This window comes from Acanthochromis polyacanthus, chromosome 12 (genome assembly GCF_021347895.1).
Source record: "Acanthochromis polyacanthus isolate Apoly-LR-REF ecotype Palm Island chromosome 12, KAUST_Apoly_ChrSc, whole genome shotgun sequence".
NCBI lineage: Eukaryota > Metazoa > Chordata > Actinopteri > Pomacentridae > Acanthochromis > Acanthochromis polyacanthus.
This window is the reverse complement of record NC_067124.1, coordinates 9,471,768-9,492,724: the sequence shown is the minus strand read 5'-3', so window position 1 is coordinate 9,492,724 and position 20,957 is coordinate 9,471,768. Positions and strand designations below refer to the sequence as shown.

The 20,957-nt window shown below is 40.7% G+C and overlaps 1 protein-coding gene across 1 annotated transcript in view; it reads right to left on the bottom strand.

Moving 5' to 3' along the window:
• ascc3 (activating signal cointegrator 1 complex subunit 3) overlaps window positions 1–20,957 on the bottom strand; it is a 424,683-nt gene that overhangs the window by 330,416 nt on the left and 73,310 nt on the right. Inside the window, 1 exon segment of the mRNA XM_051957275.1 lies at window positions 6,842–6,959. Coding sequence (XP_051813235.1) covers window positions 6,842–6,959 — 118 coding nt within the window.

The window sequence follows — 20,957 nt, the reverse complement described above, 5'->3', positions numbered from 1 at the left end:
AATTAATCAGCCATGAACTACGACAGAGCTCCCTGAATTCAAGTTAGTACATGTAATTTGTATGTGTATGTTATACTTACATGTATGCATTGCAAATGTGTGTCAACATGTCATTACACTTTTTGAAGGTAGTCAACTTTAACAACTAACATTTCAAAAAGAACAAAGCATACATAATACTACCATTGGAATGACTAATACTTGTATCCCAATTTAAAGTACTAAAAAGCAAAAAAATGTAATGCCCTTTTTATGTTACAAGGTCTAGTTTAGAGCCATACCTGCAGATATCATGACATGTTGACACACATTTGCAATGCATACATGTAATTATAACATACACATACAAATTACATGTACTAACTTGAATTCAGGGAGCTCTGTAGTAGTTCATGGCTGATTAATTTAAAAATACAACAATAATGTTGAATTTTACAGTATCAGTGCAGTGAGATTAAACAGATTAAATTTAATTGTACAATGTCATGTTACAAGCAAAAGAACCTATACTTAAGTTATAACTTAAGTATACCTAAGTTATACCATTACACTTTTTGAAGGTAGTCACCTTTAACAACTAACATTTCAAAAAGAACAAAACATACATAATACTACCATTGGAATGACTACTAATACTTGTATCCCAATTAAAAGTACTAAAAGGCAAAAAACGATTTTGACATTACCCATGCCATTTTGAGTAAGAATATCTCAGTAACTACAAATATAACCTTGCTGCTTTTTTGTACAGTGATAGAAGACAGATAGAACTGTCTTGTAGAAAAATTTGGGGTCTCTGGTACCTGTCCCACACTGAGATTTTTGCCCCCCAAAATAGCCAATTAAAAATCTCATCCAACTTTGGGAGCTCATATTTTCCTAACTGAGGTACCTAGAAAGCTCCAGTTTGCTAGGTTATCACACAAGTTTGTGTATAATGGAACCCAGGGGTGTTAGAACACTTCTGTGCAGTATTTCTAGTACTTTGAAGGTCCCAAACCCCACTCGTGAGTAGGTATCCCTTAATTTTTTAGCATTTTTAGCAAGCCCCCATGGCCTGCAGAGTGTAGGGAAACACCTGGGGATGTTTGTGGGGCACTAGCTACATGCAGAGGCCTTGTTTACCAACTTACAGCTCTCTGGTATGTCTAGAGGCTGAGAAATAACCACTCAAAGATGCAAAAAATGCTGGCGAGGCTTTTTATAGCCCAAATTCTGAAAATTTCAGACCCACACAACTCACAAACTATTTGAGCTACAGGCCTACAATTTTGCATAGAAAGTACTTTTGTGACTATCTAATGGCATACAAATTTAGGATTAATTTGAAGCTGGTGCGGCAACCACCATCTGGTGAAACCACACGGAATGACCTTTATGTAATTGAGCATGAACATCACACTCTCTTTGTAGGCCTGTTGCTGAACTTAGAATTTTGCATGCAATGCAGGCGGCACAGCAAAGTAATAGCTAGACATTTTCACATCACAGTACACAATATATTTCACAGAAAAAACAGAGTACAGAGTGCCAGCATTAACACTATCAGTCAGTGCAAACTGCAGATGTCAGCTTATTGTGTAGCTTCCAATGCTATATTCTGAAAGAAGGTTCCTGAATCGATAAATGTGTATACTGGAATACAAGATATACTCGGTTAACAGGGGCCTGTCAGAACTGATTTTCTGTCAGTTGCAGGGTAGTTTAAGTTGTTGCCATCTGCAGATCTTCCCACAAGAAAAATATACTTCTAAAACTCATAGTAAGTTGGAGGATCTGTATGAATTAACAGCTGATTTAACTCGTAAAATTTGTCACAAAGTTAGTAAGCGCTTTTGCTTAGGCTGCTGTTAAACCTGTATTTTAAAAGGGACAACACTAGCTACACTCAGCACTTCATCTAATATTAGATCTGAAGTATTCGTAATGGTATAAATCAATGATTTAACTTCCTAAATGAATGAACAGATTCACCAGTCTGCACTAATTAGCCCAATGTACTGTGTCACACCCAGCATTAAAATCTATGTTCAGGACCAATGAATTTTCAGTTTCACAAAATAAATAAATAAAACTTTAAAGGATGAGTCTGCATGACTTAAAATAGTTGCAGGGATAATTTTGACAAAGTGGGAGCTCTCCCTCCTAATCTTCAGGAGTTCTGTGATGTCTACCTTGCACATGGATCAGAAGACAGCTCTAAATTATCCATCCTTATCTTTCCACTAAGGTCTTCCACTACTTACAGCTCCACTCTGCATATTAATGAGGGGAAGGCAAAAAGAGGAGTCTGCATTCTTAGGACAAAGAAAACAGAGGGTCAAGAAACAACACCAGTTCAGACAAGGGATGGCGTTTGAATTTTTATTTTCTTTTTATTAAAGAAAAAAGAAATATGTAGGCCTGGAGGAAAGGTACACACTTCTAGGAGAGATGTGATAGCATAGCACAGTATAAAGTTTACTGAAATACAATCTCAATCTATCTTCCAAGATCAAGATCTTGGAAGATAGATTGAGATTGTATTTAAGACAAAGAACTCTTTAAGACAAGGAGAACCAGATAACTAAATCAAAATCAAGTTTAAACTTATGCCACACAAGAGTGTGTGCTAAATTGTGCCGAAAGCTTGTTTTACGCTTGCCACGCCCGCGAGGTCCGTGCAGACAAATTACGTCATTTTAGCAGCCACGCCCCCTCAAGGCTGGGTTATGCTTTTTGCACGAACAAGCAGCACGTAAATGGGACACTTGGAAATCCGCTCTGGAGACCATGTGTGACTTTATATTCCATGCAGTGTCTGCTCCCAAACTGCAGGGGCAGTGTATCGTAAGCACATGTCCACCTAGTCTACTCTAGTACTAAACTGGAGTAGAAGAAGTTTGCCATTGTTTACACCACTTACAACAAGACATTTTACCAAACAGTAGCATTTCAGCAGTTAGTTTTAATTTCACGTCATGAATTGTTCATAACCTGGTTATCACGGTGATCTTTGTGTGGTGAATCGTATAAATGCATGTATTTCTGAAATTCTGCTGCGAGAAGCTCCTGTTCTTCTACCAGTTTTCCGTGTGTGTCCGTCTGCTTAATTACAAAAATTTGGAGATGTACAACACGGAAATTTTCTGCTTGGCAGTATATTATATTGTTTATACTATGGCAGAGGCAGAAGCAAAATCGCAGGAAAGGCTTTAGCCTGATTTCCATCTTTCCTAGTACATGGCATAAATGACTTGAAAGAAATAATGAAAAGCTGAAGTTGAAGGCCAACCTTTCAGTAGCAGCACTTCAGTAGAATGAATTATTCCTCTAGTATGAAGAAAACAGTCTCTTGAGGAATTCGCAATGTTGAGATCGCGCGAATTCATGCAAAATCAACCAATCTCCGCGAATTTTGCACGGCCTTGCAATTTTGTCCAATCACCGCAACTTTCCCGCAATTTTGGATCACCTCCCGTGAGTTCCACCAATCATAGCAGCTCCCAGCACAAACGTAATGTGTTGTGAAGTACGTCACCGAATTCACTTCCTTGTTTCTGATTTGAAGATGCAGACATGTGCAATACTAAAGTCTCTTATTTACCAACAAAAATTACTGCTGAAGACCGTGATAAACAATTAATTCACTGATGTTCTTCACCACAGCGGAGCTAAACTGTTTTACAACCGTGAAATATTGTAGTGGAATACAAAGAAACGAGAAAAAAAATCATCCATTGATACACACTTTTTTTAAAAACGCGAAACGTATTAGAACGACTGAAATGTGGGGACAGCAGACCAGACAAATCACCATGATGGAAACTATGGCATCCAGATCCATTGGAGCACTGAAAGAATGAGGTAAATTAGATTAATTATTCCACCAAAGAACATGGTGGAGTTATGTGACTATCAGCGTGTGTGAATCCTTCCTCTGTTACCAACATCGCTCAAAAACAGACTCAGGGATTTGAATGAAATTTTCGGGGTCGGTCAGCAATGACACAAGGACCAAGTGATTAGACTTCGGCAGTGATGCCGCTTAAAGTTTGGATCTACGGATTTGTTAAGGATTCATAGCAGCACGACGCCTGATAGTGGCATGGTAACCATGGCAACAAGCGACCTCAGCGGCCTGCTGACGATCACGATTGTGGTCCTACTACAAATCTACCACTGTGGACGTATCGGAAATGACACAAGGAACAACTGATTAATTTGTGGGGGTGTTTCTGAGTCCCATCAATTCCCGTCACCCGCTACATATTTAGGTCACGCGATTCGATATGTAAACATGCATAACACACACCTGTGTTCAGTGCAAGGTCAGGTTATGAACAGTCTTGGTGGAGGACTGCGCTCTCTCAGTGCTGTTCTTGTTAATTGATGTGACAAGCCGTGAGCGTGTGTGAACACGTGTGTGCCAGGAAGTGAAATTAACTCTTTAAGCCACTGACAGCTATGTCTAAATATGATTCATTCAAAGGTAAATTATGCCCACGAAATCCTGCAGGGACTGAGAAAAGAAGAACACAACTCAAACATAGTGGCAGTAATAGGAAATAGGAATTTATGATATTATCTGTATTTCTTAATTTCACTAAATTGTTGATATTCTAATTCAAACTGGATGTGGGTGACGCTTACCACATAAGTCATTGGACAATCTTATGCTATTTATAAATTTCCCATAGAATCAGTTACTCACAAAATACACTAAATAATATCAACTCTGAAATCTAAAGTCTACGTCTTTTCATCTTGGTAAAAGCTGTATGACCGTATGTTTTAACAGTATAGTCAGAATCCGTGCTATCTTGCATGATATATCTTTAAAAACCGAGGTTTGGAAACAGAATGAAACAAAATTTGCTTTTGAGTGTTGAGGATGAAAAATAAGAAGCATTTGACAGTCTTAATATCTCATTTGGCCATATTACAAATTTTGCATGTTGCCTATTTGCACATGAAGCAGACAGAGCACACCCATGGCATTCAGTGGATCTAAACTTATGTCAAAACAGGAGAAAGCTATTTAAAAACTCTGAGAATCTTTCTTAACTGTTCCAATCAGCTCGTCTGTTGTCTTATAAGTGTTACCCTGCACTTCGCAACTATTCAAAAACATATTTCTCATACATTAGCTGAACTACTTTGACTGAATTACCCAATAAAAAGTCCAACTCTGATTGTGAGGCAAGAGCTGAAGTCACAAATAGAGATTTCAAAGTATTTTTATTTGCAATGCATGGTTCTACCATCGCAGGAAGAACAAATGGTTCTGAATCCTTTGGTGACAGTATCTGATCTCTCTGTGTTTAGATATTGGGAAGCTATCATGTGCAATTCTATTGTAATTATTTATAAAGCATCAAATCACACCAAAGGTCATCCCTCTATATAAAGTTAGGTCAAAACCGTACAAAATTATAAAGAGAAACCAAATAATTCTCCTTTGGGTCTCACTTGGTTACTGTTGGCAGGGAGAGCTGCCTCTTAACAGCAAAAAAATTTAGACAGAACCTGACTAACGGTGGGCTGACCAATCGAGCTACAACGTGTATGTATTTAGTCCCATATAATGTAAATGAACATATTTGTGTATATTTATTCTACATCATACACACTATTATTCTTGTTTTTAGAATTCTTATTATTATTGTCATTATTGTTTAGAAATGGTAGTATTTTTGAAGAAGCAGAATGATTAGATTTGCAATCACTGTGTTAGGAGGAGGAGTGGGATTAGATACGCTTTGACTTCTTCCCACTCCTTTTTGAGCAACTTATGCATTGTCTTTTGTGTATGTTCTCTTTTATGCTGAAATGTTCAAAATAAACTTTCAATAACAAACAAAAAATAACCTATTCGACAGAGATACATTTCAGCTGAAATTCACCCAAGACACTCAAGATAATTATTTCCAGCTGTCTCTGTCTTTATCAAAGTGAACAATTTTTTCCGTGTTAGTAATTAAACACATTGTGGATTTGCATTACATTACAATAACCAACCAGCAACATCAAATTTTGTACTGAGAGAAAAGACACCAAGCAAAGCAAAATCAACAGTTTTTAAGGTGAAATATAAAGGTAAGATCGGAATTAGAGAAAAACAGCCTCAGGCCACCCAGACTTGAGAGATTTAATTTGTACCAGTTTGCAACCACAACATTCCCTTTTCCTCTTGCCATTTCAGAAAAGGAATATTATTATTAGTCATTTCACGGCCTGTCATGATTTCCAACACAAGTACATATTATCAAAATTTATTTTCATTCAGATTTTTAAGTACTGCAGAAGAATTTGGAGGACAGATGTTCCTTTCTAATCTGTCAGAAGTACAAATTACCAGTATTTGCATGTGGCTATATTGCATGAAAAATTATATTTTTAAAATGAGTTAAAAAAAAATACTGCTGCACTGCATAGAAGAAGAAACATAAATTGGTAAGTATGTACATACATGTATAAATTAGCATATGTAAATTTTGTAACAATGGCTAAAACATTATTTACCATCAATTCTGTTTCATTAGTACTGTTCACAGTGCCACACAATTACCACCCACATCTCCAAATTAAGCAATTGAAGTTGGTCTGCTGTTATGCTAACAGCAAATTATTCTTATATGCTGTGTGACTATTATGAAAACAGATTAGGGATAAATGATCGCTAGAAATGCACTCATGGTGAACCACTGGTTTGCATCTTTATAGTTCAAATTAGCCTCTTTCTTTGTGTTTTTTAATCTGCATAAGGTAAAATCTGTTATTCATGACTTTTTCAAAAAGTTCATACAAGTTCAGTCAGTGTTACCATGGAAATAACTTGGTTGCCATGGGGCTGTCTCACCTGGTGGGTAGCCAGTTCTGTCGGGTGGGATCGAGAGGAGGGAGTCAATGATAGTTGCCCTTCGCTGGAGGAGGGTGGAGATCATCTCAAGCCCCTCTGGGCCTAGCAGCTCAAACAGCTGGAGGGAGGAATGGAGGGAGGTTGAAATCAGTGGCCAGAAGCCAGAAATATAGCCATCTAAAACAGCAGCAAACATATCACCTCGCACACATCCAAATACAAACACATCCAATGGCTCACCAACATCCCCAAACATGCTACTACTGCCAAGGCTGAACACCTGGTAATTACCATCTGCCTGGTGCAGAATATGCTCTGCCGCTTAGCCTCCTAGACACAGCCACCTGGCACTTGCACATAAAAACAATAACTACAACAAATCCTGCGCACAGCAGCAACAGCGCACAGTTAAGGCTTACCCAAGCAAAGGCTGGACAGTTATCAATGTAACTGTGAGACAAAAGTAGATGTTCCATTACAGTGGATAAAATTCTTGCCTTCTAATTGTTAAATTGTAGGTGTAATGGCCCAGGAAGTGTAATTTGAACCTGTAAAACAATGCAGTATTGTTTTCTGCACTCCCTTAAGGCTTGGTTTTAGGATGAAGGCATGGCTTGCTCTTTCATCCAGTCCTCTGTTGGGAAGGCAATAGTCTGCACAGCAGGGAACAAAAACAGCAAATGCACTTTGATGTCAGGTTACTTATCGTCTTTGTTGTGGCTATCTTTGTTTCCCTCAGTGGTCTCTTTTATATCTGTTTGATATAAATGTCTCAGTTACACTGAATATCTGTTTCATTGGAATTGAGTGTACTATATGTCAGGAGTCTGTTGGAGATTAGGTGAGGAGTGGGGAGTTGGGTATAAGGGTTCACATGCTTAAAGGGATATTTTTTTTATGAACTCTCACAAATTCTGCCCTTACAGTTGACTGATTAGGTATGGGTTCTGCAACGACTGAGAGACATACTTTTTCCTTCACATGGTTTCTGTGCAGTCACCATCCGACAAGCAAGCCCACTTACAAAGCATGAACTTTGTAAAAACCTCACATGTGCTAAGCAACAGGTCAAGAGTGGAAATGTCTGTGTCCTTTGCTGCTTTCTATTCCACCTCCCATTCTCAATTTTGTAGCAGATAAACAGAACAACAAAAGCACATTTGGAATGGAATCACCACTAGGCAGTTATTTATCATCCTGGGTTAACTTATGCATGAGAAAATACGCTTTCGACTCATTTGAAGAAAATACTGAATGTAAATACATTAAGAACCTATAAATAACAGAACAACATATTTAGAAAAAAAAGGCATTTCACTTTAACATCCTTTGTGGACTCTCAAGCAGACAATATGAAAAGGGAAGATAAATAAAAAAGATAAATATTTTCAAACAGGAAATAAATGATTACTAATGATACTTCTGCTCATTAGCAGGTCCCCAGGTGCGGGCTATTAGCTACTTATATGTCCGTCACATCTGAATGTCACAATATCTTCACAGTTTAGAACAAACTCTAAACAGCTTTTCACCCAACAATTTGGTGAATTCAATAGTAATTAAAGCTGCAAGCAGCATTGGGCGGGACCTCGCCCTGCCCCCCCGTGCCGTCGGCAAGCAAGTGCCATCCGTGACCGACGATGAAAGCCAGAGGAGTTCCTCTGCCGGAATATTGTACGGTTTCGGACGAGATAATGTTCAAAGGTTTTGCATATTTTGGTGTATAGCGCCCCCTAGATAAAAGATAGCTCAAATCCATCGACAGGTCTTCGTAGAGCTCGAGTAGACGAACGCATGAGTGGTGGTTCCGTGTCTCTACGACATTCCTGTGTGAAGAGCTGAGGTCATTTGTGATTTATGCGTTTTTTTGTGTCCCTAGGTGGCGCTATAGAGTTTTTCCAGAATTTGTTTTCAGAATATTGAAATTTTCACCAGACCGGAACTGCGTACCAAATTTCAGCAAAATACATGCACTTTTACGGGGTCAAATTAAGCGAAACATGGTTTCTGGTGAAGACAAACTTTGACAGCTTATAAAACAAAAACTAGACAAGTTAACCTTTTTCTTTTGATAACTTTTGTTTGGATGGATATTCACTATAATCTGTGCAAATATTAAGCCGAAATATTGTACGGTTTCAGAGAAGATAATGTTTAAAGAGTTTTCATATTTTGGGTCATAGCGCCCCCTAGGTATAAGATAGCTCAAATCCGTCTAAAGGCTTTCGGAGAGCACGAGCAGACGAACGAATGAGTGGTGGTTGCATGTCTCCACGACATTCCTGTGCTCAGAACTGAGGTTTTTTGTGATTTATACAGTTTTATTGTGTCCCTAGGTGGCGCCATAGAGTTTTTCCAGAATTTGTTTTCAGAATATTGAAATTTTCAGCAGACCGGACCTGCGTACCAAATTTCAGCAAAATACATGCACGTGTAGGGGGTCAAATTAAGCGGAACATGGTTTCAGGTGAAGGCAAACTTTGACAGCTGATAAAAGAAAAACTAGACAAGTTAGCCTTTTTCTTTTGATAACTTTTGTTTGGCTGGATATTCACTATAATCTGTCCAAATATGAAGCCGGAATATTGTACGGTTTCGGAGGAGATAATCTTTGAAAGGTTTTCATATTTTGGGTTATAGCGCCCCCTAGATTGACGATAGCTGAAATCGTTCGGACAGGTTTTCGTAGAGCTCGAGCGGGCGAACGTGCGTGCAACATGTCATATAAAGTCATGCACGTTTAGGGGGTCAAATTGAAGCGAAACATGGTTTCAGGTGAAGACAAAATTTGTTAGCTTATAAAAGAAAAACTAGACAAGTTAGCATTTTTCTTTTGATAACTTGTTTGGCTGGATATTCACTATAATCTGTCCAAATATGAAGCCAGAATATTGTACGGTTTCGGAGGAGATAATGTTTAAAGGGTTTTCATATTTTGCGTTATAGCGCCCCCTAGATTGAAGATGGTTCAAATCGGGCAGACAGTTTTTCATAGAGCTCGAGCCGACGAACGCGTGAGTGGTGGTTGCGTGTCTCTATGACATTCCTGTGAAGAGAGCTGAGGTTATTTGTGATTTTTGAAATTTTCGTGTCCCGAGGTGGCGCTATAGTTTTTTTTCAGAATATTGAAATTTTCGCATGACCCGACGTGCGTGCCAAATTTCATAAAAAGTTATGCATGTTTAGGGGGTCAAATTAAGGGAAATGTGCGGGGAAGAATAATAATAAGAAGAAGAAACGAAGCAAATACAATAGGGTCTCGCCAGCTCCGCTGGCCAGCTTCGCTGGCCTGCTTCGCTGGCTCGGTCCCTAATAATAATAATAATAATTAAAGGTGCAAGCAGCATTGGGCGGGACCTCGCCCCGGCCCCCACGCGGTCGGTAAGCAGCTCCCATCCGTGACCGAAGATGAAAGCTAGAGGAGTTCCTCTGCCGGAATATTGTACCGTTTCGGAGGAGACAATGTTTCAAGGGTTTGCATATTCAGATTATAGCTCCACCTATATTGAAGATAGCTCAAATCAGTCAGGCAGGATTTTGTAGAGCTCGAGCAGACGAACGCGTGAGTTGTGGTTGCATGTCTCTACGACATTCCCCTGCGACGAGCTGAGGCCATTTGTGATTTTTGCAGTATTTGTTTCCCGAGGTGGCACTATAAAGTTTTTCCAGATTCTTTTCAGAATATTGAAATTTTCAGGAGACTGCACCTGTGTACCAAATTTCAGCAAAATCCATGAACGTTTAAGGGTTGAAATTGAAGCGAAACATGGTTTCAGGTCAAGACAAACTTTGACAGCTTATAAAAAAAAAAACTAGAGCAGTTACTGTGTTTATTTTGATAACTTTTGCTTGGATGAATATTCACTATAATCTGTCCAAATATGAAGCCGAAATATTGTACGGTTTCGGAGGAGATAATGTTTAAAGAGTTTTCATATTTTGGGTCATAGCGCCCCCTAGGTATAAGATAGCTCAAATCCGTGTATAGGCTTTCGGAGGGCACGAGCAGACGAACGCGTGAGTGGTGGTTGCATGTCTTTCCGACATTCCTGTGCGCAGAGCTGAGGTTTTTTGTGATTTATACATTTTTTTGTGTCCCGAGGTGGCGCCATAGAGTTTTTCCAGAATTTGTTTTCAGAATATTGAAATTTTGAGCAGACCGGACCTGCGAACCAAATTTCAGCAAAATACATGCACGTTTAGGGGGTGAAATTAAGCGGAACATGGTTTCAGGTGAAGACAAACTTTGACAGCTTATAAAAGAAAAACTAGACAAGTTAGCCATTTTCTTTTGATAACTTTTGTTTGGCTGGATATTCACTATAATCTGTCCAAATATGAAGCCGGAATACTGAACGGTGTCGGAAGAGATAATCTTTGAAAGGTTTTCATATTTTGGGTTATAGCGCCCCCTAGATTGACGATAGGTGGAATCGTTCGGACAGGTTTTCGTAGAGCTCGAGCGAGCGAACGTGCGTGCAAAATTTCATGTAAAGTTATGAACGTTTAGGGGGTCAAATTAAGGGAAACGTGCGGGGAAGAATAATAATAATAATAATTAAAGCTGCAAGCAGCATTGGGCGGGACCTCGCCCTGCCCCCCCGCGCGGTCGGCAAGCAAGTGCTGTCCGTGACCAAAGATGAAAGCCAGAGGAGTTCCTCTGCCGGAATATTGTACGGTTTCGGACGAGATATTGTTTAAAGGTTTTGCATATGTTGGTGTATAGCGCCCCCGAGGTTGAAGATAGCTCAAATCCATTGACAAGTTTTCATAGAGCTCGAGCAGATGAACGCGTGAGTGTTGGTTGCATGTCTGTATGTCATTCTTGTGCGAAGAGCTGAGGCCATTTGTGATTTTTGCAGTTTTTGTGTCCCTAGGTGGCGCTATAAAGTTTTTCGAGATTTGTTTTAAGGATATTGAAATGTTCAGCACACCGGACCTGCGTACCAAATTTCAGCAAAATACATGCATGTTTAGGGGGTCAAATTAAGCGGAACATGGTTTCAGGTGAAGACAAACTTTGACAGCTGATAAAAGAAAAACTAGACAAGTTAGCCTTTTTCTTTTGATAACTTTTGTTTGGCTGGATATTCACTATAATCTGTGCAAATATGAAGCCCGAATATTGTACGGTTTCGGAGGAGATAATCTTTAAAGGGTTTTCATATTTTGGAGTATAGCGCCCCCTAGATTGAAGATAGCTCAAATCTGTTGACAGGTGTTCGTAGAGCTTGAGCAGACGAACGCGTGAGTGGTGGTTGCATGTCTCTACAACATTCCTGTGCGAAGAGCTGAGGTTATTTGTGATTTATGCAGGTTTGTTTGTGTCTCTAGGTGGTGCTATAGAGGTTTTCCAGAATTTGTTTTCAGAATATTGAAATTTTCAGCAGACCGGACCTGTGTCCCAAATTTCAGCAAAATACATGCACGTTTAGGGGGCGAAATTGAAGCGAAACATGGTTTCAGGTGAAGACAAACTTTGACAGCTTATAAAAAAAAAACTAGACAAGTTAGCCTTTTTCTTTTGATAACTTTTGTTTGGCTGGATATTCACTATAATCTGTGCAAATATGAAGCCGAAATATTGTACGGTTTCGGAGGAGATAATGTTTTAAGGGTTTTCATATTTGGGGTTATAGCGCCCCCTAGATTGAAGATAGCTCAAATCGGCCAGACAGGTTTTCGTAGAGCTCGAGCGGACAAACATGTGAGTGGTGGTTGCATGTCTCTCGGACATTACTGTGCGAAGAGTTGTAGCCTTTTGTGTTGCCCTTGTGGTTTGTTGCCGTTTGTCATGTCCCCAGGTGGCGCTATAGACTTTTTGCAGATTTTTTTTCAGAATATCGAATTTGTCGCGTGATCCGACGAACGTGCCAAATTTCTCAAAAAGTTATGCACGTTTAGGGGGTCAAATTAAGCAAAACATGGTGGACTTGTAAAATAATAATAATAATAATAATAATAATAATAATAATAATAATAATAAACCGAGCAAATACAATAGGGTCTCGCCAGCTCCGCTGGCCAGCTCCGCTGGCCTGCTTCGCTGGCTCAGTCCCTAATGATAATAATAATAATTAAAGCGGCAAGCAGCATTGGGCGGGACCTCGCCCCCCCCCCCGTGCCGTCAGCAAGCAAGTGCCGTCCGTGACCGAAGATGAAACCCAGAGGAGTTCCTCTTCCTCAATATTGTACGGTTTCAGAGGAGATAATGTTTAAATGGTTTGCATATTTCAGCTTATAGCGCCCCCTAGATTGAAAATAACTCAAAGTCGTCAACAGGTTTCCGTATAGCTCGAGTAGATGAATGCGTGAGTGGTGGTTACCTGTCTCTCTGACATTCCTGTGCAAAGAGCTGACGCCATTTGTTATCGTTTCAGTTTTTGTGTCCCTAGGTGGCGCTACAGAGTTTATCCAGAATTTGTTTTCAGAATATTGAAATTTTCAGCAGACCGGACATGCGTACCAAATTTCAGCAAAATACATGCATGTTTAGGGGGCAAGATTGAATCGAAACATGGTTTCAGGTGAAGACAAACTTTGAAAGCTTATAAAAGAAAATCTAGACAAGTTAGCATTTTTCTTTTGATAACTTTTGTTTGGCTGGATATTCACTATAATCTGTGCAAATATGAAGCCGAATATTGTACAGTTTCGGAGGAGATAATGTTTTAAGGGTTTTCATATTTGGGGTTATAGCGCCCCCTAGATTGAAGATAGCTCAAATCGGCCAGACAGGTTTTCGTAGAGCTCGAGCGGACAAACATGTGAGTGGTGGTTGCATGTCTCTAGGACATTACTGTGCGAAGAGTTGCAGCCTTTTGTGTTGCCCTTGTGGTTTGTTGCCGTTTGTCGTGTCCCCAGGTGGCGCTATAGACTTTTTGCAGATTTTTTTTCAGAATATCGAATTTGTCGCGTGATCCGACGAACGTGCCAAATTTCTCAAAAAGTTATGCACGTTTAGGGGGTCAAATTAAGCAAAACATGGTGGACTTGTAAAATAATAATAATAATAATAATAATAATAATAAACCGAGCAAATACAATAGGGTCTCGCCAGCTCCGCTGGCCTGCTTCGCTGGCTCAGTCCCTAATGATAATAATAATAATTAAAGCGGCAAGCAGCATTGGGCGGGACCTCGCCCCCCCCCCCCCCCCCGTGCCGTCAGCAAGCAAGTGCCGTCCGTGACCGAAGATGAAACCCAGAGGAGTTCCTCTTCCTCAATATTGTACGGTTTCAGAGGAGATAATGTTTAAATGGTTTGCATATTTCAGCTTATAGCGCCCCCTAGATTGAAAATAACTCAAAGTCGTCAACAGGTTTCCGTATAGCTCGAGTAGATGAATGCGTGAGTGGTGGTTACCTGTCTCTCTGACATTCCTGTGCAAAGAGCTGACGCCATTTGTTATCGTTTCAGTTTTTGTGTCCCTAGGTGGCGCTACAGAGTTTATCCAGAATTTGTTTTCAGAATATTGAAATTTTCAGCAGACCGGACATGCGTACCAAATTTCAGCAAAATACATGCATGTTTAGGGGGCAAGATTGAATCGAAACATGGTTTCAGGTGAAGACAAACTTTGAAAGCTTATAAAAGAAAATCTAGACAAGTTAGCATTTTTCTTTTGATAACTTTTGTTTGGCTGGATATTCACAATAATCTGTGCAAATATGAAGCCAAATATTGTACAGTTTCGGAGGAGATAATGTTTTAAGGGTTTTCATATTTGGGGTTATAGCGCCCCCTAGATTGAAGATAGCTCAAATCGGCCAGACAGGTTTTCGTAGAGCTCGAGCGGACAAACATGTGAGTGGTGGTTGCATGTCTCTAGGACATTACTGTGCGAAGAGTTGTAGCCTTTTGTGTTGCCCTTGTGGTTTGTTGCCGTTTGTCGTGTCCCCAGGTGGCGCTATAGACTTTTTGCAGATTTTTTTTCAGAATATCGAATTTGTCGCGTGATCCGACGAACGTGCCAAATTTCTCAAAAAGTTATGCACGTTTAGGGGGTCAAATTAAGCAAAACATGGTGGACTTGTAAAATAATAATAATAATAATAATAATAATAAACCGAGCAAATACAATAGGGTCTCGCCAGCTCCGCTGGCCAGCTCCGCTGGCCTGCTTCGCTGGCTCGGTCCCTAATGATAATAATAATAATTAAAGCGGCAAGCAGCATTGGGCGGGACCTCGCCCCCCCCCCCGTGCCGTCAGCAAGCAAGTGCCGTCCGTGACCGAAGATGAAACCCAGAGGAGTTCCTCTTCCTCAATATTGTACGGTTTCAGAGGAGATAATGTTTAAATGGTTTGCATATTTCAGCTTATAGCGCCCCCTAGATTGAAAATAACTCAAAGTCGTCAACAGGTTTCCGTATAGCTCGAGTAGATGAATGCGTGAGTGGTGGTTACCTGTCTCTCTGACATTGCTGTGCAAAGAGCTGACGCCATTTGTTATCGTTTCAGTTTTGGTGTCCCTAGGTGGCGCTACAGAGTTTATCCAGAATTTGTTTTCAGAATATTGAAATTTTCAGCAGACCGGACATGCGTACCAAATTTCAGCAAAATACATGCATGTTTAGGGGGCAAGATTGAATCGAAACATGGTTTCAGGTGAAGACAAACTTTGAAAGCTTATAAAAGAAAATCTAGACAAGTTAGCCTTTTTCTTTTGATAACTTTTGTTTGGCTGGATATTCACTATAATCTGTGCAAATATGAAGCCGAATATTGTACAGTTTCGGAGGAGATAATCTTTAAAGGGTTTTCATATTTGGGGTTCTGGCGCCCCCGAGATTGAAGATAGTTCAAATCGGTTGGACAGGTTTTCGTAGAGCTCGAGCGGACAAACGCGTAAGTGGTGGTTGCATGTCTGTACGACATTCCTGTGCGACGATCTGTGGATTTTTGTGTTGGCCTTGTGATTTGTTGGCGTTTGTCGTGTCCCTAGGTGGCGCTATAGAGTTTTTGCAGGTTTTGTTTTCAGAATATCGAATTTTTCGCTTGACCCGACGTGCGTGCCAAATTTCATAAAAAGTTATGCACGTTTAGGGGGTCAAATTAAGTGAAACGTGCGGGGAAGAATAATAATAATAATAATAATTAAAGCTGCAAGCAGCATTGGGCGGGACCTCACCCCACCCCCCACGCGGTCAGCAAGCAAGTGCCGTCCGTGGCCAAAGATGAAAACCAGAGGAGTTCCTCTGTCGGAATATTGTATGGTTTCGGAGGAGATAATGTTTAAAAGGTTTGCATATTTCAGGTTATAGCGCCCCCTAGATTGAAGAGAGTTCAAATCCGTCGACAAGTTTTTGTAGAGTTCGAGCAGATGAACGCGTGAGTGGTGGTTGCATGTCGCTACGACATTCCTGTGCGAAGAGCTGAGATTATTTGTGATTTTTGCAATTTTCGTGTCTCTAGGTGGCGGTATACAGTTTTTCCAGAATTTGTTTTCAGAATATTGAAATTTTCAGCAGACCGGACCTGCATACCAAATTTCAGCAAAATACATGAACGTTTAGGGGGCGAAATTGAAGCGAAACATGGTTTCAGTTGAAGACAAACGTTGACAGCTTATAAAAAAAAAAAACTAGACAAGTTACTGTGTTTCTTTTGATAACTTTTGTTTGGCTGGATATTCACTATAATCTGTCCACATATGAAGCCGGAATACTGAACGGGGTTGGAGGAGATAATTTTTGAAAGGTTTTCATATTTTGGGTTATAGCGCCCCCTAGATTGAAGATGGCTCAAATCGGGCAGACAGGTTTTCGTAGAGCTCGAGCCGACGAACGCGTGAGTGGTGGTTGCGTGTCTCTACGGCATTCCTGTGCAGAGAGCTGAGGTTATTTGTGATTTTTGAAATTTTTGTGTCCCTCGGTGGCGCTATAGAGTTTTTTCAGAATTTGTTTTCAGAATATTGAAATTTTCGCATGACCCGACGTGCGTGCCAAATTTCATAAAAAGTTATGCACGTTTAGGGGGTCAAATTAAGGGAAACGTGCGGGGAAGAATAATAAAAATGATAATAAGAAGAAGAAACCGAGCAAATACAATAGGGTCTCGCCAGCTCCGCTGGCCTGCTTCGCTGGCTCGGTCCCTAATAAGAAACCGAGCAAATACAATAGGGTCTCGCCTGCTCCGCTGGCCAGCTCTGCTGGCCTGCTCCGCTGGCTCGGTCCCTAATAATAAGAAACCGAGCAAATACAATAGGGTCTCGCCAGCTCCGCTGGCTTGCTTCGCTGGCTCGGTCCCTAATTAAAGCTGCAAGCAGCATTGGGCGGGACCTCGCCCTGCCCCCCGTGCGGTCGGCAAACAAGTGCCATCCGTGACCGAAGATGAAAGCCAGAGGAGTTCCTCTGCCGGAATATTGCATGGTTTCAGAGGAGATAATTTTTAAAGGGTTTGCATATTTCAGGTTATAGTGCCCCCTAGATTTAAGATAGATGAAATGCGTCGACAGGCTTTCGTAGAGCTCGAGCAGACGAACGCGTGAGTGGTGGTTGCATGTCTGTACGACATTCCTGTGCGAAGAGCTGAGGCCATTTGTGATTTTTGCAGTATTTGTGTCCCTAGGTGGCGCCATAGAGTTTTTCCAGAATTTGTTTGCAAAATATTGAAATTTTCAGCAGACTGAACCTGCGTACCAAATTTCAGCAAAATACATGCACGTTTAGGGGGCGAAATTGAAGCAAAACAATGTTTGAAGTGAAGACAAACTTTGACAGCTTATAAAAGAAAAACTAGACAAGTTAGCCTTTTTCTTTTGATAACTTTTGTTTGGCTGGATATTCACTATAATCTGTGCAAATATGAAGCCCAAATATTGTACGGTCTCGAAGGAGATAATCTTTAAAGGGTTTTCATATTTCAGGTAATGGCGCCCCCCAGATTGAAGATAGATGAAATTAGTTGGACAGGTTTTCATAGAGCTCGAGCAGATGGACGCGTGAGTGGTGGTTGCATGTCTCTACAACATTCCTGTGCTTAGAGCTGAGGTTATTTGTGATTCATGCAGGTTTTTTGTGTCCCTCGGTGGCACCATAGAGTTTTTCCAGAATTTGTTTCTGAAATATTGAAATTTTCAGCAGACTGAACCTGCGTACCAAGTTTCAGCAAAATACATGCACGTTTAGGGGGCAAAATTGAAGCGAAACATGGTTTCAGGTGAAGACAAACTTTGACAGCTTATAAAAAAAAAAAGACAAGTTAGCCTTTTTCTTTTGATAACTTTTGTTTGGCTGGATATTCACTATAATCTGTGCAAATATGAAGCCGAATATTGTACAGTTTCGGAGGAGATAATCTTTAAAGGGTTTTCATATTTGGGGTTCTGGCGCCCCCGAGATTGAAGATAGTTCAAATCGGTTGGACAGGTTTTCGTAGAGCTCGAGCGGACGAACGCGTGAGTGGTGGTTGCATGTCTGTACGACATTCCGGTGCGATGAGCTGCGGCCTTTTGTATTGCCCTTATGGTTTGTTGCCGTTTGTCGTGTCCCTAGGTGGCGCTATAGAGTTTTTGTCGATTGTTTTTTCAGAATATCGAATTTTTCACGTGACCCGACGTGCGTGCCAAATTTAATAAAAAGTTATGCACGTTTAGGGGGTCAAATTAAGGGAAACGTGCGGGGAAGAATAAGAAGAAGAAGAAGAAGAAGAAACGAAGCAAACTCAATAGGGACTCGCCTGCTTCGCTGGCTCGGTCCCTAATAATAAGAAACGAAGCAAATACAATAGGGTCTCGCCAGCTCCGCTGGCCAGCTCCGCTGGCTCGGTCCCTAATTAAAGCTGCGAGCAGCATTGAACGGGTCCTCGCATCCTTGCTGGTCGGCGACCCCAAGCATGTCCACCAGGCAATGCTGCGACAAAGTGTATTTAGGCTCATGGATGTACCGAGGACTGGATTCTGAGCACACAGGTCAAATTTCAGGCAGATTTGAGCATGTACAGATTATTTTTGCAACACTTTGTGTCCATCCACCAGGTGGCACTATGTCTGTGACTGTATAGTGGTCTATGAAACTCATCAGGACTGGACTCTGATCAAACATGTAAAGTTTGAGGTAGATTACAGCATGTACAGGGGATTTACACAAGACGTCCTGCTTCATGGCGTAACATTAAAGTTCAGTTGGCCGCCATGGCCATGCCCTTTGAGTTATGTGAACAATTTTCACAAATACTCAACCTGAAGGCATGTTTTAAATATTGTTCCAACTTGAGGTGTTTTGGAGTTATTGCCTGTGAGAAATCAATTGTTGAAAATCAGCAAAAACACCAAAAATTGGACATTTAATTCAAAATGGCCGACTTCCTGTTGGGTTTAGAGAAGGAGACCAAGAGACTTTTTTGTTTGCACTGACGTGCTACATATGCATGCCAAATTTCATAGTTATAGGTGAAAGTCTCGATGGAGGCTATTTTTTAAAATTCTGTTGGGGGCGCTATGACACATGCTGTGGATGTATTTTGGCCTATAAATGTGATCAGGACAGGACTGTGTTCAATCATGTGAGGTCTGAGATAGATTGGAGCATGCAGAGGATAGTTAGATAGCACTTGATGTTTCATGGCGAACCATCAAAATTCTGGAGGTCGCCATGGCCACACCCTTTGACTCTGGAAGAATCTTTTAATAACTTTTGATCAGGAGATTGTGTTGTATATCTTGGCAAAATTTGAGGTCTGGAGGAATTAACCCCAAGGAGGAGTTCGCTCTCAAAAATATCAAAAAACTAGAGAAAATTTGTCCACTTAATTCAAAATGGCGGACTTCCTGTTGGGTTTAGGGGATGGCTCCAAGAGGCTTTTTTGTGCGTTCTGATGTGCTCTATATGTCTCCCAAATTTTGTGGATGTCGGTGAATCGTGCTGCCGGGGCTGTTTATTAAACATACTGTAGGGGGCGCAATAGCACATGCCCTGCAGAGATGCATACATTCTTATTCCTTGAGACGACAGTGATGTGTGTGTAAATTTTGGTGAGCTATTGAGCATTCTAAGCCTGTCAAAAACTACTTTGTTTGTCACAAAAACAACACGTTGCCACGGCAACAGCATTTTATCAAATGCTAAAATCTTCACACTTTGGCATTGTCAGGGTGTGATGAATCAGCTGACCAATTTTCAGAAGGATATGAAAAAGTTTGGAGCAATGGTGTGTGCAAATGTAATTTCTAAACTTCTTGTTATCAATAGGTGGCGCTACAACTTTTCCTAAAATTTTGAGTGTGGATGTCCTCAGAGTGGGCCTGGTGTCCAGCACATGAAGTCTGGGGCAGATAGGATGAGGATTTGCTGAGATATAAACATTTTAGTCGTCATGGCGAGACATCAAAATTCGCCGCGCCTCCACAGACACACTTTTTGATAACATGTCACCATTTTCACTGTGAATCATCATCAACATGGTTTATGTCACCACATTTGTGGTGAATCTGAGCAAGAGACAAAGAATAATACATCAAAGTGTAAAAAATGACATTTTCTGTTGCCAGCAGGTGGCGCTCTGACTGTGAATGGATTTCATCATATGGATGTGATCAGGGCAGGAATCTGATCATACATATAAAGTTTCAGGCAGATTGGAGCATGTTCAGGGCATTTACACAGCACTTGAAATTTCATGGCGAAGGATCAAAATTCCACAGACCGCCACGGACACGCCCTTTGACTTTTGAAAAAGATTTTCATAACTTTTGCTCATTAAGGCCTCCTGTATGTACTGGTTGAATTTGAGGCGAATTGGAGTTTCCCCCTGGGAGGAGTTCGCTCTGGAAAAAAATGAAAAATGGGCAAAATCTGACATTCAACGTAAAACAGCTCACTTCCTGTTGGGTTTGGAATATGGCTGTCACTGACTTTTTTGTTCAGTCTGATGTGCTGCATATGTGTACCAAATTTGGTCGCTGTCGGTGAAACATGATGGGCGTGGGAAAGTGTAGGGGGCGCTATGGAGCCATTTTGCCACACACCTCCACAATCCCTTTAAAATATGAAATTTTTCATCAGTCCTGATGTGTGTACAAATTTTCATGACTTTTTGAGCATGTTTAGGCCCTCAAAAATGCAATTGTTCTGAGAGACAAACAATAATAATTAAAGCTGCAAGCAGCGATGGACGG